The 17,395-nt window shown below is 47.8% G+C and overlaps 1 protein-coding gene across 4 annotated transcripts in view; it reads right to left on the bottom strand.

Moving 5' to 3' along the window:
- The window catches only part of dock5 (dedicator of cytokinesis 5), a 193,476-nt gene that overhangs the window by 47,046 nt on the left and 129,035 nt on the right, over positions 1–17,395 (bottom strand). For 3 of the 4 annotated variants that reach the window (XM_070866296.1, XM_070866297.1, XM_070866298.1), the window contains 6 exons: positions 16,735–16,830; positions 14,207–14,305; positions 10,282–10,376; positions 8,454–8,532; positions 4,594–4,694; positions 3,392–3,450 (listed from right to left, as the gene is read on the bottom strand). In XM_070866296.1, coding sequence (XP_070722397.1) covers positions 3,392–3,450; positions 4,594–4,694; positions 8,454–8,532; positions 10,282–10,376; positions 14,207–14,305; positions 16,735–16,830 — 529 coding nt within the window. Of the gene's footprint in view, positions 1–3,391; positions 3,451–4,593; positions 4,695–8,453; positions 8,533–10,265; positions 10,377–14,206; positions 14,306–16,734; positions 16,831–17,395 lie in introns of those variants that run through there. The other variant, XM_070866299.1, reaches the window with a different exon arrangement.

Below are 17,395 nucleotides of genomic sequence, written 5' to 3'. Positions count from 1 at the left end.
TATATAGGATCCAGTTGGCCAAATCACATTCCATTCATTCCCATTGTATCGAATTCCAAATGGACGGAGACACTTCCTTTTCACCTGCATTGCATGCAAGATCAATGAATGTGCTGAACTATTGATTCACAAAGCTGGTTTTGTGCTTTGTAAATGCAAGATCCCATCAGGGTATTATCAATAGCAAAATATGATAATGAATGGAGAGGACTGAGGTTGGGCTTAGTGACTGGTGCAGTGACCTATTACAAACCCTGCTTATAAGCAATCAGGCGTATTGTACTAATGACATTGTCAGGCTTGCTGACAATACCAAGGTGACTTGCATAAGGGAGACTGCCGACCTTAAAATCCACGGGAATAAGAAACAGACACGGTGTGAGAAAACTTTCAGCGACAATAGTCCAAAACAAAATTAACTGTCACTTGGAAAAATATGGAACAACAAATTAAGCCAGCACAGATTTGTTAAAGGCAAATCGTGACTGACAAAATTGATTACGTTCTTTGATGAAGTAACGGAGAGATTTGATGGGGTAGTGCGGTTGTTGTGTATATGAACTTTCAAAAGGCGTTTGATAATCATAGAATCATAGAGATTTACTGGACAGGAGGCCGCCATTCGGCCCATCGTGTCCGTGCCGGCTGAAAAACAGCTACCCAGCCTAATCCCATTTTCCAGCTCTCGGTCCGTAGCCCTGTAGGTTGCAGCACTTCAGGTGCACATCCAAGTACTTTTTAAATGCGGTGAGGGTTTATGCCTCTACCTGTACCACCCTTTCAGGCCGTGAGCTCCAGACCCCCACCCATCCTCTGGGTGAATAGAATTCTCCTCAACTCCTCTCTATACCTCCTACCAATTACTTGAAATCTGTGCCCCCTGATTATTGACCTCTCTGCTAAGGGAAATAGGTCCTTCCTATCCAATCTATCTAGGCCCTACATAATTTTATATGTAGTCCCCCCTCAGCCTCCTCTGTTCCAAAGAAAACAACCCCAGCCTATCCAATCTTTCCTCGTAGCTAACATTCTCCAGTCCTGGCAACATCCTTGTAAATCTCCTCTGTACTCTCTCTAGTGCAATCACATCTTTCGTGTAATGTGGTGATCAGAACAGCACGCAGTACTCTAGCTGTGGCCTAACTAGTGTTTTATACAGTTGCAGTGTAACCTCCCTGCTCTTGTATTCTATGCCTTGGCTAATAAAGGAACGTATCCTGTATGTCTTCTTAACCACCTTATCTACCTGTCCTGCTACCTCCAAGGTCCCTCTGTTCCTCTACACTTCTCAGTATCATTGATATATACCACAAAAAGAAAGGGACCCAGTACTGAGCCCTGCGGAACTCCACTGGACCATCACCCGTCGACCATTACCCTTTGCTTCCTGCCACTGGGCCAATTTTGGGTCCAATTTGCCACGTTCCCTTGGCTCCCACGGACTTTTTACTTTTGTGACCAGTCTGCCAAGTGGGACCTTATCAAAAGCCTTGCTACAATCCATGTAAACTACATCAAACGCACTACCTTCATTGACCCTTCTTGTTACCTCCTCACAAAATTCAGTCAAGTTAGTCAGACATGACCTTCCCTTCACAAATCCGTGCTGACTGTCCTCGATTAATCCGTGCCTTTCTAAATGACGATTAATATTGTCCCTCCGAATTTTTTCCAATAATTTGCCCACCACCGAGATTCGGCTGACTGGCCTGTAATTACTCGGTCTATCCCTTACTCCCTTTTGAAACAAGTGATAAAATACCACCAAATTGATGTCTTCGCAAAATTGAAGCCCATGGGATTAATCGGACAGCGGCAGCATGGATATAACATTTGCTAAGGATCAGAAAGCAGAGAGCAGTGGTGAACGGTGGTTTTTCAGACCGGTGATCCCCAGGGGATCGGTATTAGGACACTGCTCTTTTTGATAAATATTAATGATCTGGACTTGGGTATACAGGGCAAAATCACAACGTTTACAGAGGAAACAAAACTCGGAAATATAGTAAACAATGAGATGGATAATAACAGACTTCAGGAGGACATAGCCAGGCTAGTGAAATGGGCAGGCACATGGCTGATGAAATTTAACGCAGAGAAGTGTGATGTGATGCATTTTGTAAGGAAGAATGTTTTATTCTGGGCAACATAAACTAAATGATGCAACTTTAAAGGAGCTGCAGGAATAGAGACTCGTCTGTACACAAGTGTTTGAAGATGGCAGGACTAATTGATCATTTTAAAAAAAGCATATGGGATCCTAGACTTTATAAATAGAGTACAAAAACAAGGCAGTTACGCCAAACTTTATAAATCGCTGGTTAGAGCTCAGCTGGAGTATTGTGCCACAACGCACTTTAGGAAGGATATCAAGGAGATTTATATCAAAGATGCCGAGGAGATTTACGAGAATGGTACCAGGGATGAGGAACTTTAGTTACATGGAGAGACTGGAGAAGCTGGGGTTGTTCTCCTTAGAGCAGAGAAGGTTAAGAGGAGATTTAATGGAGATATTCAAAATTAGGAAGGGGTTGTGATAGAGTAGATAGGGAGAAAGTGGCACGGAGATGCACGAGAGAGGGTAGGAAAAATTTCTTCAAGCAGAAGCAGAGATCTGTTAGAGCACGAAAGAAAAGAAAGACTTGCATTTATATAGCGCCTTTCACGACCACCAGATGTCTCAAAGTGCTTTACAGCCAACAAAGTACTTTTGAAGTGTAGTCACTGTTGCAATGTCGGTAACGCGGCAGCCAATTTGCGCACAGCAAGCTCCCACAAACAGCAATGTGATAATGACCAGATAAGCTGTTATTGGTGATGTTGATTGAGGGATGAATATTGGCCCCAGCGCACTGGGGAGAACTCCCCTGCTCTCTTCAAAATAGTGCCGTGGGATCTTTTACGTCCAACCGAGAGGGAAGATGGGGCCTCGGTTTAACGTCTCATCCGAAAGACGCCACCTCCGACAGTGCGGAGCTCCCTCAGCACTGCACTGGGAGTGTCAGCTTAAGATTTTTGTGCTCAAGTCCCTGGAGTGGGGCTTGAACCCACAACATTCTGACTCAGAGGTGAGTGTGCTGCCCACTGAGCCACAGCTGACATGTAATGCTTTGCCTTGGGTATTGGTTGAACAGACTATTGGAACTTTTAAGGAGAATGTTGATAAATATTTGAAAGAGTGGAAGATCAGAAGCAATGGGGTTAATGGTGGACTGATCGAACAAAGAGCCAGCCAGACATGATAGGCCAAATGAGCTTCTTTCTCAGTGTCCAGCCTCCCTTGGCATCACACAGTGGCCTGGCTCAGATTGAGAGCTCACTGGCTTGGGCTGCTGAATAACCATTCAAGCTCTGCGTTGGCGCAATGTTTAGATACTCTGATCATACTCACCAAGGTTGTACCACATGTCCCTTATTTTGAAACCAATATCTTTCCTCATGTCTCCATATCTACAAAACAGAAGTTAGCTCTCAGTGCAAGCAATGGAAACATTCAAAGCAAACTTCAACATGTTGTTACTTATTTAATATTTCCTTGAGCTCTCCTGATGAAGAATGTTAATATTGAGGAATGGAGCACTTTCCTACTGTTGGCACCCATGACGCAGTGTGCCACGGGGTTAGATACAGAGTAAAGCTCCCTCTACACTGTCCCCATCAAACACTCCCAGGGTAGGTACAGCACGGGGTTACATACAGAGTAAAGCTCCCTCTACACTGTCTCATCAAACATTCCCAGGGCAGGTACAGCACGGGTTAGATACAGAGTAAAGCTCCCTCTACACTGTCCCATCAAACACTCCCAGGGCAGGTACAGGGGGTTAGATACAGAGTAAAGCTCCCTCTACACTGTCCCCATCAAACACTCCCAGGGTAGGTACAGCACGGGGTTAGATACAGAGTAAAGCTCCCTCTACACTGTCTCATCAAACACTCCCAGGGCAGGTACAGGGGGTTAGATACGGAGTAAAGCTCCCTCTACACTGTCCCATCAAACACTCCCAGGGCAGGTACAGCACGGGGTTAGATACAGAGTAAAGCTTACTGAATCCTTCAACTTCCTTCAACCCTAGTCCCTGAAGAGACCTCCCTCCCTTCACCACATGTGACTCTTGCTGGCTACAAATCCCCGGGTCACAGTTGCCCTCCAATACCTCACCAAAATGCCCATTCTGCAGTTGCGAAGCTGGTCGCTGTGCATCAGAGGGCTGTTTGGCCATGGGGAGGAAGGCATCACAGTCAATTCTGCTCCTGCCCTCAACCAATGACCACACCCATACATTTACTAGTCGGGGCTACTGGAGAACAGGTAGGATCGAGCCCCCAGTCTGATTCTCCCTCCCCTCCCTAACATATGGGTACTGAGGGCAATTGTAGTCCCCCAGGCCAGCACAAACTGGTGAAGTGACCTTTAACCTTCCTGGTGCTGCACCGCCCAAGGCGGTAACCGAGATATTGGTGACCCAAACAGACTCAGAAATCAATACCATGACATAATTAGCATCGTACACTTGCTACCGTTTAGATTTTTGTGGGCGTGAATACAACACAATACATAGTTTTTAATGATATTTATAATTGGCTGAACATTACTTGTTGACGATTTTGTTGCGTTTCTCTCTCGAAAAGATCTCCAACTGCAGCGAGTCACGAACGAGAAACGCGATGGCCAGGTGAAAATAATTGTTCCAGAGCTGAAACAAAAAGACATATCTGAATCCCTGAGCTGGAGCCAGCGGGAGAACATGCTTGAGCCTTCAGACCTTGCCACCGGTCAGCGTTCATGGATACACCGCACCAAGTGTCAGCCGTGGCTCAGTGGGCAGCACTCCCACCTCGGAGTCAGAAGGTTGAGGGTTCAAATCCCACTCCAGTCACTTGAGCACAAAAATCTAGGCTGACACTCCAGTGCAGGGCTGAGGGAGTGCTGCACTGTCAGAGGTGCTGTCTTTCAGATGAGATGTTAAACCGAGGTCCTGTCTGCTCTCTCACGTAAAAGAGGGAGGTAAAAGATCCCATGGCACTATTTCGAAGAAGAGCAGGGGAGTTACCCCTGGTGTTGTGGCCAATATTTATCCCTCAGTCAACATAACAAAAACAGATTATCTGGTCATTATCACATTGCAGTTTGTGGGAGCTTGCTGTGCACAAATTGGCTGCCACGTTTCCCACATTACAACAGTGACTGCACTTCAAAAAGTACTTCATTGGCTGTAAAGCGCTTTGGGACGTCCGGTGGTTGTGAAGGGCGCTATATAAATGCAAGTCCTTTCTCTTTTTAAGTTACGAAGCAGCAATTTGTTGATACCAAGTCTGGGTTTTGAAAGCCTGTCGGAGGGAGGCTTTCCAGATGGTTTTCGAGGTCTGTGGAAAGCTGAGTGCGGAGGAGTTGGAATAGGAAGATAGGAAAGATATGATCAGATTTAATTGCGACGCAGGGCCAGGGATACAGGTCAGAAATGAGGAAGTGAGATGGTAGTAAAGGAGGTGGGGTACAATAGCTTTATGCAAAGTAGAAGGCCGCTATGCTTGTGCCTAGTTTAAAATTGAAATGAGAGATTGCGGATGAATATATCAGTTGTAGGAAATCACTGCCTTTAGAGGGTACAGAGGTGAGCTACGGAGAAGGTGACAGGTACAAGAAAATTTAACTTCTGAGGAAAGGTTAAGAGATGTCGGGCTTTATTTTGTATAGCGATCAGTATTCGAAGTGACCTAATTGATGTTTCTAAGGTCACGAGGGCAACTGAGAAAGCTGATCCAGACACACGGTCCCGTGTGGTGGAAGGTTCAAATGTCAGGGAACACATGGTAAAAATTAGGAGGCGCAACGAATTATGGGCTAAGTTACCAGAGAGAGCCACTGAATCGGAGAGCAGGTCAGGAGGGGGACAGCTGGATGTGTTTCTGGGGAGAGAGGAACGTGATGAGATGATAGGTAGGCTGGTTGCTGTTCAGTCAAAATTCAATGGACCATAACAGGATTAACGGCTGTTCCTAAAATAGCCCTATCTTTGTTTTTAAAGAATCAGGAGACATTTTGTAAAAGATTCAATTTAATGGATGGATCAGATTTTGGGACCATCCTGTTGTGGACATTATCCAGGCCATTGGTTTGTCTTCCTTGCTGTGTGATTACTTTTCCAAACCCAGGGCAGGAAATTCGGTTGGAGGGTTGCTAAGGCGCTAATCTCGGGCTGTCGCTAAATTTAGCGCTGGGAAACTTTTAGCGGCGGGAACAGAAAAATTAGAGCGGAGCAGAGCGCTAAGGAATGGCATTGCACACTTCTCTTCCTCACCTCAAATAAAGGTAAATTGCAAATAAAAAATGATCACTCACACTTACCTCCTGCAGTCATTCCTTTCCCTAGTGCCCCGGGACAGCTCTGCATGACAGCTTTCTCTGGCGGGGTCACTAGGGGGCGCTACAGGTGCAGCGCAAACCAAACGTTGCCTCCGTGTCGACACCGGGGGCGTTGCACACCGGCGCGATGCTAACGGGCGATACTCAGCGCCGCCGGTACCGGCACACGGAATTTGCCGAGCGCCGCGAATGCCGGCACTCGTGGCTGCAAACCCTTTAGCGCCCCTGCTCCCACCCTCGCGAGGGGTGCTGTCCCAGCGAATTTCTCCCTCTGTCTCTCATCCTTTCTTTCTCTCTATTCTTCCCTCTCGTGCCCTGAGTTCATAGCGGATAAATATCCAAACGCCATCCTGTCTATCACCATGGCACCAATGGTCCGTGAAATATAAATTGGATTTGCCTCTCAAATTGCCGACCAGGAATTAGACTGGGAATGGGTTGCCACCTTTTGCAGATTTAGTGTGAAGAAAACCAAAAGAAGGACTTGCATTTCTATAGCTCCTTCCACAACCTCAGGGCGTCCCAAAGCGCTTTACAGCCAATGAAGTACTATTTGAAGTGTAGTCACTGTTGCAATGTGGGAAATGCAGCAGCCAATTTGCGCACAGCAAGCTCCCACCAACAGCAATGTGATAAAGTTCAGATAATTTGTTTATTTGTTATGTTGATTGAAGGATAAATATTGGCCAGGACACCGGGGATAACTCCCCTGCTCTTCTTCAAAATAGTGCCATGGGATCTTTCACGTCCACCTGAGAGGGCAGACTGGGCCTCGGTTTAATGTCTCATCTGAAAGATGGCACCTCTGACAGTGCGGCACTCCCTCAGCACTGCACTGGGAGTGTCAGCCTGGATTTTTCTGCTCAAGTCCCTGGAGTGGGACTTGAACCCACAACCTTCTGACTCCGAGGCAAGTTCGCGACCCACTGAGCCACAGCTGACATAGGCCAGACCGGGTAAGGGCGGCAGATCTCCTTCCTTAAAGGACATTTGTGAACCAGATAGGTTTTTACCGACAGCTTCAAGGTCACTTTTACTGATACGGGCTTTTTATGTCCAGATTTCTAACACTGACTTCAAATTCTCAAACTGCCATTTGAACTCACATTCTCTGGATTATTGGAACACCCTCTGGATTACTGAGCCAGTAAAGTAACCACTACACTACCAACAACAACAAATTGTATTTATATAGCATCTTTGTAGTGAAATGCCCCAGGGCGCTTCATAGGAGTTCCATGTCCCTTATATACAAGCGCATCGTAACACGGTGGTTATGTTATCCCGAGGCCTGGTCTAATGATCCGGAGACATAAGTTCAAATCCCACCATGGCAAATTTAAATTCAGTTAATAAATCTGGGATCACTAATGATGATTGTATAACGCCATAAACTGTAAAAACCCAACTGGTTCACCAATGTCCTTGAAGGAAGGAAATCTGCCGTCCTTACCCGGTCTGGCTGATATGTGACTCTAGATGTGGTGGACCCTTAACTACCCTCTGAAATGGCTGAGTGAGCCACTCAGGTCAGGGCCATTAGGGATGGGCAATAAATACTGGCCGTGCCAGTGATCCCAGGAACAAATAAAAATAAAACGTTGAACCTGGGACGGTATAGTGAGACGCACATTCTGATCCAGTTACTCATTTTCAATGCGACCATATTCAGAAAACTAAACACCCCTCAGCTCTGCTCTTATTCCCCTGGCACAGGCCATGAACGGATCCTGGGACTTTCCTGCTATTGAGGGTGGGGAAAGCTGTGCCGAGACAGAGAGCTTTGGGAAGGGGGATCCGTGATCGCTGGAGAGTGTGCCACTGATGTTGGGACAGAGGGATGGTCATTCCCGTTGATGCATAGAATTACATCGAGTGTACAGCACAGAAACAGGCCATTTGTGCTCCACACGAGTCTCCTCCCACCCCCCATCAAGTCCTCCCTGCGTTTCCCGTCCCCCCCTTCCTTCCGTGAAACACGTTGCAACATTTCGGCTGAATTTAAGGTGCTGCCCCAAATGTTTTGATTTCCTGCCGAAATCTGTCGTCTGAAATTAATATTTTATTGCCCGAGAAAATACTGACTCACCTGCAACTCGAAGTTTGCCTGGTCCAGGAACAGCTTGTTGAGCACTGCTGCGAATTGATTGATTGCTCGCAAGAACACCCTGCAGAAGAGACAGCAAAAATACACGGAGCTCAAATCGTTACTTCTACAGCTTGTCACAGATGTGGGGCGGGGGCGCCTTCATTCAACAGCGTGGAGTCTTTCATTGTTAGCTCTTTCTTCTCTGACACTGAGAAGTGCAGAGGAACGGAGGGACCTTGTGGAGTGCATCCCACAGATCCCTGAAGATCGCAGGACAGGGCGATAAAGTGATTAAGACATACATTTTGTGTGCAGCACCAGCAGTTTGAAGAGCACACCAGGGATAATGAACAGCTACCATCAAAAATATCCCTTCAGGGAAGGAAATCTGCCGCCCTTACCCGGTCTGGCCGATATGTGACTCCAGACTCTCAGCAATGTGGTTGACTCTGAATTGCCCTCTGAAACGGCGGCTCACCATCACCTTCTCCAGGGCAATTAGGGATGGGCAATAAATGCTGGCCTTGCCAGTGATGCGCACATCCAATGAATAAAAAAAATACTCACCCATCCGACAAATAAATCAAATGTCATTAAATTAAAGAGCGAAGGTTAAAAAGAAGGGCTGGAAGTTTGATTTGACTGACTCCGCGCTGCGCGGCTGTATAAAACACCGGTGAACAGCAGCAATCTCAAAACATTGCAATTTAACATTCTTTTTCCTGCCATTATGAAATGCGTTGGGTCAACGGTCAAGTCTCCAGAGCCATACGCAGAGTTTTGGCAAAAGCAATTTCAACAGATGCAGTGATCGTTGAGAGGAAACTCCACTGTATTCGTGGAACTCCTTCTACTTGTTCCGCGTGAATGGACGGTCACAATATCAAACAATCAGCGACATTGGCTAACGTCCAGCTTAACGCCAACCCTGTTGGTGTGGATCAGTTGCCCCGCACACTTTAACAAGCAAATTAACTCTGGCTCAATACACATCATCCTTGCCCGATCCCTTTCCGTGCAGTCATCATTACCTTGGAGTGAGGGGAATCTCCCAACAGCTGCCCTGTGGATGGATGGAGCCCAAATAATGGGCAGGTTGAGGTTTAGCACAACTGAAATCTGTTGATTCATTGATTCCCAGGGTTTCTAGACCCAGCTTCACTGTAAGCAGCTACTTTCTGCCAGCACCGGCTATTAGCAAGTGTCTAACCCAATAATGAACAGACCATCCAGTGCCAATTTGTGATCAACCCCAGCAAACCAGTCATTAAGGAACACGTCCTTCAATAGCAAATTTGTGCACACACACACACACACGCGCGCACACTCTCACATGCATGCTCTCACACACACACGTGCATGCTCTCAAACATTCATGCACATGCACATGCACGCTCAAACACATGCACACGCACGCTCACACAGGATATTGATCAGGAATGGATGCGATACCAAAGGGTATCTGTGTAACTGATCCCAACAGAACCTTTTAGGAGAGGAAGGGGGAAAACTGGAGGAGAACAAAAAACTCTGAGGATCTGGTTTACAAGGATCAATCAGGTATCCTACAGATTCTGGCATACAACACAAGGATAATTCTATTTTAAACAAAACAAATTAAGTTTCTCAAACTTGATTCTAAAGAAGGCCATAAAAGCCCCTGGTCATGATTCCCACTGTGCCCTGGGACAAGTCTCCGGGAGAAGGGGTGGTCAGGATGCTGGCTTGTTGACGCCATTATGAGGACGCCCACCATGAACAAGGCTGAGGACCAATGTCCTGGATCATACCCTGCACCAGCTCCGTTCTCACCCGCAAACATCCCTACCCGTTCTGCACCATGTTCATCACCATCCAATCCGATGGGTACACATTTTTCCCAATGAGATCCTTGAACATAATGAACGTCTCCATCAGGAAGTCCTGGGAAAGAAGCAAAGGGACTCAAATCAATTTCCCATCATCAGGAAAAGTGGATTCAAGGTGGAAGAAAGTTAGTTAATCGAAACCCTCAGTACCACCCGCCGTACTGAACCTCAGTACCACCTGCCGTACTGAACCTCAGTAGCACCCGACGTACTGAACCTCAGTACCACCCGACGTAATGAACCTCAGTACCACCCGACCCGATGTACTGAACCTCAGTACCACCCGACGTACTGAACCTCAGTACCACCCGACGTACTGAACCTCAGTACCACCCGACGTAATGAACCTCAGTACCACCCGACGTAATGAACCTCAGTACCACCCGACGTACTGAACCTCAGTACCACCCGACGTACTGAACCTCAGTACCACCCGACGTACTGAACCTCAGTACCACCCGACGTAATGAACCTCAGTACCACCCGACGTAATGAACCTCAGTACCACCCGACGTACTGAACCTCAGTACAACCCGACGTAATGAACCTCAGTACCACCCGACGTACTGAACCTCAGTACCACCCGACGTACTGAACCTCAGTACCACCCGCCATACTGAACCTCAGTACCACTCGCCATACTGAACCTCAGTACCACCCGATGTACTGAACCTCAGTACCACTCGCTGTACTGAACCTCAGTACCACCCGCCATACTGAACCTCAGTACCACCCGATGTACTGAACCTCAGTACCACCCGCTGTACTGAACCTCAGTACCACCCGATGTACTGAACCTCAGTACCACCCGCTGTACTGAACCTCAGTACCACCCGACGTACTGAACCTCAGTACCACCCGATGTACTGAACCTCAGTACCACCCGCTGTACTGAACCTCAGTACCACCCGACGTACTGTACCACCCGACGTACTGAACCTCAGTACCACCCGACGTACTGAACCTCAGTACCACTCGCCGTACTGAACCTCAGTACCACCCGCCGTACTGAACCTCAGTACCACTCGCCGTACTGAACCTCAGTACCACTCGCCGTACTGAACCTCAGTACCACCTTGCAGCAACAGCCCCTTTATATCACAGTGTTTGTCTCCAGAAGCAAGGTCAGGACTATAAGTACGTCATTATTCTTCGTGTCTAATATCCAATATATTGCAGTTGGATCCACCATCCCCTTTTGGCAAGACCTGCATCTACGCATCCAGTGCGGATCGCCTGGGAGGACAAACACTCTCACTCCCGAAAGACTTGCATTTATATAGCGCCTTTCACATCCTCAGGAGGTCCCAAAGCGCTTTACGGCCAATGAAGTACATTTGGAGTGTAGTCACTGTTGTAATGTGGGAAATGCAGCAGCCGATTTGCGCACAGCAAGCTCCCACAAACAGCAATGTGATAATGAGCAGATAATCTGTTTTTGTTATGTTGATTGAGGGATAATATTGGCCCCAGGACACCGGGGATAACTTCCCTGCTCTTCTTCGAAATAGTGCTATGGGATCTTTTACATCCACCTGAGAGAGCAGACGGAGCCTCGGTTTAACGTCTCATCCAAAAGATGGCCCCTCCGACAGTGCAGCACTCCCTCAGCCCTGCACTGGGAGTGTCAGCCTAGATTTTTGTGCTCAAGCTCCTGGAGTGGGACTTGAACCCACAACCTCCTGACTCAGAGGCGAGAGTGCTGCCCACTGAGACACGGTTTCACCAGGGAATGTGATTTGTAACTGTCTGACTGCTCTGGTGGCAGGTACCACATTAGCAATGCAATATTCTCCTCCCGTATCTGCACAAGGAGACGTCCAGCTCCATCTCTGTCAAACAGCAGTCGCAGAGGATCTCTGTCCTCGGTTAGGCCGCATCTTTATTTTTACGAATCAGAATTCTTTTTGGTACAAAAGTACCATTGTGTAGACTGGGCTGATATTCTCTAGAGTTTAGAAGAATGAGAGGTGATCTCATTGAAACATACAAAATTCTTACAGGGCTTGACATGGTAGATGCAGGGAGGGTGTTTCCCCCGGGCTGGGGAGTCTAGAACCAGGGGTCACAGTCTCAGGATAAGGGGTCAGCCATTTAGGACTGAGATGAGGAGAAACTTCTTCACTCAGAGGGTGGTGAATCTTTGGAATTCTCTGCCCCAGAGGGCTGTGGAGGCTCGGTCTTTGAGTATATTCAAGACAGAGATCGATAGATTTTTGGATATTATCTTCATCATCATAGGCAGTCCCTCGGAATCAAGGAAGACTTGCTTCCATTCTTAAAATGAGTTTTCAGGTAACTCTACAGTCCAATACGAGAACCACAGTCCCTGTCACAGGTGGAACAGATAATCGTTGAGGGAAAGGGTGGGTGGGTCAGGTTTGCCGCACGCTCCTTCCGCTGCCTGCGCTTGGTTTCTGCATGTTCTCGGCGATGAGACTCGAGGTGCTCAGCGCCCTCCCGGATGCACTTCCTTCACTTAGGGCGGTCTTTGGCCAGGGACTCCCAGGTGTCAGTGGGGATGTCGCACTTTATCAGGGAGGCTTTGAGGGTGTCCTTGTAACATTTTCGCTGCCCACCTTTGACTCATTTGCCGTAGACGAGTTCAGAGTAGGGCACTTGCTTTGGGAGTCTCGTGTCTGGCATGCGGACAATGTGGCCTGCCCAGCAGAGCTGATCAAGTGTGGCAATAATCAAGGGATATGGGGATAGTGCAGGAAAGTGGAGTTGATGTCAAAGTTCAGCCATGATCTCATTGAATGGCTGACTCCTGCTCCTAATTCTTATGTTCTGATGTTCCAAGACTTAGGCATAACAAGCCTTGGTGATTGTTCTCAACCGCATCTACCCCTCTCCTTAGTATGCTCCCCAGTCCTTTATGTCTCAATACACATCCGTAGGGGAAGATCATCCGCGTTTGGTAATATTCGCAGAAATGTTGGCGTGAGTATAAAGCGGGGAGATGCCCTAATTCCCTCTTGAACCCCTGATAAAATTTGCCTCCCTACAGTTTGAGTCAATGATAGGCTGCAGTTTATGCCTCGATAATACCAGTCACTGCAGTTGAAAAGTAATTAACCGGGTCATGTGTTTCAAGATGTCTTGGAATCATACAGCACCGGAAGGAGGCCATTCAGCCCATCGTGCCTGTGCCGGCTTTGTGAAAGAGCCATCTGTCATGTATGCCCCTGTGAGGATGCTCACGGGTTTGTAGAGCTGTTGAGTTGGGAGTGGCTTAGCCAGTCACGTGATGTTCACAAGACTCAATAAAACCCCAGCCAGTTGGGTTCGGGGGATGCATGATGAGGCAGGTGGTTGTGAGCCTGGTGGATGAACTGGTAATGTGTAGTGTGATTGTTAAACCTTTGTTAATAAACTAACAAGGTCTAAATAGAAATGTGTTGCTATGGATTCTTAAGCAAATTGCACTATTCAATTCATCTCACTCCCCCTTCTCTTTCCCCCTTAGCCCTTCAAATTTTTCCTTTTCAAGTTACTATTGAATCTGATTCCGCTGCCCTTTCAGGCAGTGCGCTCCCGATCGCAATTTTCTGCATTAAACAAGTTCTGCTCATCCCCCTAACTGGTTCTTACGCTGATTACCTTCAATGCCTTGATGTTGTGATAAGTTGTTTTGTGAATGCAAATGTTCTTCTTGCCTCATACTGTCAATGACCTGCTACCTTATTCCACAACTCTTTGGATGAAGAAGTTCGGCCTGAATTACATTCGCACTTCGAAACTCCTCAGTTCTCAGGCTCCTGCACCACCCCCCCTCCAGCCCCCCCGTGTTTAAATTCTTCCCCACGGTGAACAATTTTGTGAATACCCGTTATAGCCATGAAAACTTCCGATGAGAATGAGGCGAAGGAAGGCTTTACTTACAATGATATCATGCCGGGTCTTGAAGGTGTTGATATAGTGTGTGTAATGATAGTCCTTCATCTGTTTCAGTATTGCTATCATACAGGCTACAAAAGGCCCCTGTAGGGGAGGCACACAGGGAGTTACCATTCTGCAAACACCAAGGGACAATCCTCTTTTTCGTGTCAACAAAAACTTGTAATTATATAGCGCCTTTAACGTAGTCAAACGTCCCACGGCGCTTCACAGGAGCATTGTAAAAGGAAATTTGACACCGAGCCACGTAAGGCAAAATTAGGGCAGGTGACCAAAAGCTTGGTCAAAGAGGTAGGTTTTAAGGAGCATCTTACAGGCGGAAAGAGAGGTAAGCGAGGCGGAGAGGTTTAGGGAGAGAGTTCCAGAGCTTGGGGCCCCAGGCAACAGAAGGCCCGGCCACCGATGGGTTGAGCGATTATAATCAGGGATTCTCAAGAGGGCAGAATTAGAGGAGCGCAGACATCGCGAGGGGTTATGGGGCTGGAGGAGATTACAGAGATAGGGGGGGGGGGTGCGTGGCCATGGAGGGATTTGAAATAAGGATCAGAATTTTGAAATCGGGGTGTTGCTTAACCGGGAGCCAATGTAGGTCAGTGAGCACAGAGGAGATGGGTGAACGGGACTCGGTGCGAGTTAGGACACAGGCAGCTGAGTTTTGGATCACCTCCAGTTTACGTAGGGTAGAATGCGGGCGGCCAGCCAGGAGTGCGTCGGAATAGTCAAGTCTAGAGGTAACAAAGACATGGATGAGGGCTTCAGCAGCGGCTGAGCTGAGGCAAGGTCGGATATGGACGATGTTAGAGGTGGAAATAGGCGGTCTTAGTTATGCTGCGGATGTATGGTCGAAAACTAATTTCAGGGTCAAATATGACACCAAGGCAGTGAACAGTCTGGTTCAGCCTCAGACAGGAGTTGGGGAGAGAGAAGGAGTCAGTGGCTGGGGATTGGAGTTTGTGGCGGGGACCGAAAACAATGGCTTCGGTCTTCCCAATATTCAATTGGAGAAAATTTCTGCTCATCCAGAACTGGATGTGGGACAAGCAGCGATTACCATTACGGTGAGAGGGCGTTGCAGTCTAGGGTCACTGTGAATAAAAGGTTGATTTTAAAACCTGGTTTTCACAATGAGCACAGAGTAGGTTTCCTGAGGAAATGATCCTGAATCATCCCCGTGTTCAGGCCTGCACGTTTATTCATCTGAATTCAAATGAGCTCACCTTTCCACTCCTTCAAGCAGCACTCCCAGTGACACATTTAGCTGTGTCCACTTGGTCCAAAGTGGGCCAACACAGGAGAGAGCAAAATAAATCATGTGCATCATTATGCATGTGGGCGGGGCAAATGCTCAACATTCGTACACCCTCCAGAGAAAGGCGTTAAAGATGGTGGAGATAGAAAGAGATTTGGGCATTCTAGTGCATACATCCTTAAAGGTGCACGAGCAATGCGGTACAGCGATAGCTGGAGTAAATAGGGCGCTGGGCTGTATCCAAAGGACAGTTGAGTATAAGACGAGACGTACTGTTTTGTCCTTGTACAAGACCTTAGTCAGGCTACACTTGGAAAACTGTGTCCAGTTTTGGTCTCCTCACATAGTGGGTGATATTGAAGCTCTGGAAAGGGCAACTAGACTAATTTCAAGTCTAAAGCTTCTTAGTTATCAAGATAAGATAAAGAGTTGTGACTATATCTTGGTGTAGCGTAGACTTAGGGAGGATATGATTGAGGTTTATAAGATAATGAAGGGAATAGATGGTTAGGCAGGATCAGGGAGCACAAATTTAAGTTGTACAAGGCCAGATCGAGGTTAGACGTCAGGAGGTGGTTCGTTTCCCAGAGAACAGTAGACCTCTGGGACAAGGTGCCGTTCCATGTGGTGGATGCTCACTCGCTGAGTTCCTTCAAACGAAAGCTGGATTTGTTTCTGGCTGCGGTGGAGATCACCTCTTACACAAGGTCGGTACTGCAGGGAATTTAATGGCCAGAGTGATCTCCTGGATCAGTTTCGATCACCTAAATGGCTCGGAGAGGAAATTCCAAGATTTTTTCCCCCAAATTGGCCTGGATTTTTAAATCTGTTTTATCGCCTCTCCCAGGAGATCTTATGGTTACGGGTGGGGTGGGGTGTATATGTTGTGATACACAAGGTATCGCAATTGTGTGGGACAGGCTCGATGGGCCGGGTGGTCTTTACCTGTCCGTCATTGTTCGTACGTTGGTAAAGGGTAGGGTACAGTTTGGGAAGGGCCCCCCTATAAAGGGGGACCTGAGAGGGAGAGTCTCTGCGTCCCGCTGTAGAACAGGTCCTTGAGGAGCACCGCACCTTCCAAACGGGCTCCGACCACGAGGCCTTCTCTATGGGGAACAACATTTTTGCACAGGTGACACGTCTTGGTGGCATGGACGGTCAGGAACATGTTGGCACGCTCGGAGAGAGAGTAGGTTAAAGCCTCGTGCCACGACGTTTTGTCGCCCACCGTGAATCACAGGTTGGCACGACAACAGTGACTTACAATTAGGCCGGACTGGCGGTTCATCGCGATCACGGTCCGGTTAATCCTCCTCAGCAACCGCTCCATAATCAGCTGGATGTGGGTCTGGTGCGGTCCCTGTAACAGTGAGGCATCAGGCAGGGAATTGCTAACGGACAGTCCTCATACACCAACCATCACATCGACACCCCAGCCCACCCCCCCCCCCCCACCCCGGTACACCACGCCCAATCAGGTAAACACGTCCGCGTGCTGTCCCCGCCGCGTATTGCGGCAGCGCTGGGGCGAACGCGGTTTGGCCGCTATGCGCGATGGCCGGTATAACGTGGCCAGGGTTGTCCCAGGTAACTGTAACGAAACTTGCACATGGATCCTGACCAAACCTCTTCCCCCACCCCCCACACACAAAACAGTGCTGTAATAGACTGGCAAGAAAGTGAACCTCACGGATGTATTAATAAGTTAAGTCAGTTCTACAGCCCGTTTCTGAAGAAAGACCAATAATTATGAACTTAAACAATATGAACATGCCATGTGGCCCCAGAGCTCCGTGCCGGTGTTTATGCTCCACACCAGGCTCCTCCCACCCCGCGTCATCTCATCCTATCAGCAGATCCTTCTATTCCTTTCTCCCTCCTGCATTTGTCTAGCCTCCCCTGAAATGCTTCGATACTATTCGCAT

The sequence above is a fragment of the Pristiophorus japonicus genome, chromosome 22 (assembly GCF_044704955.1).
Source record: "Pristiophorus japonicus isolate sPriJap1 chromosome 22, sPriJap1.hap1, whole genome shotgun sequence".
Taxonomy (NCBI): Eukaryota; Metazoa; Chordata; class Chondrichthyes; family Pristiophoridae; genus Pristiophorus; species Pristiophorus japonicus.
This window is presented reverse-complemented; position numbering and strand designations above follow the sequence as displayed.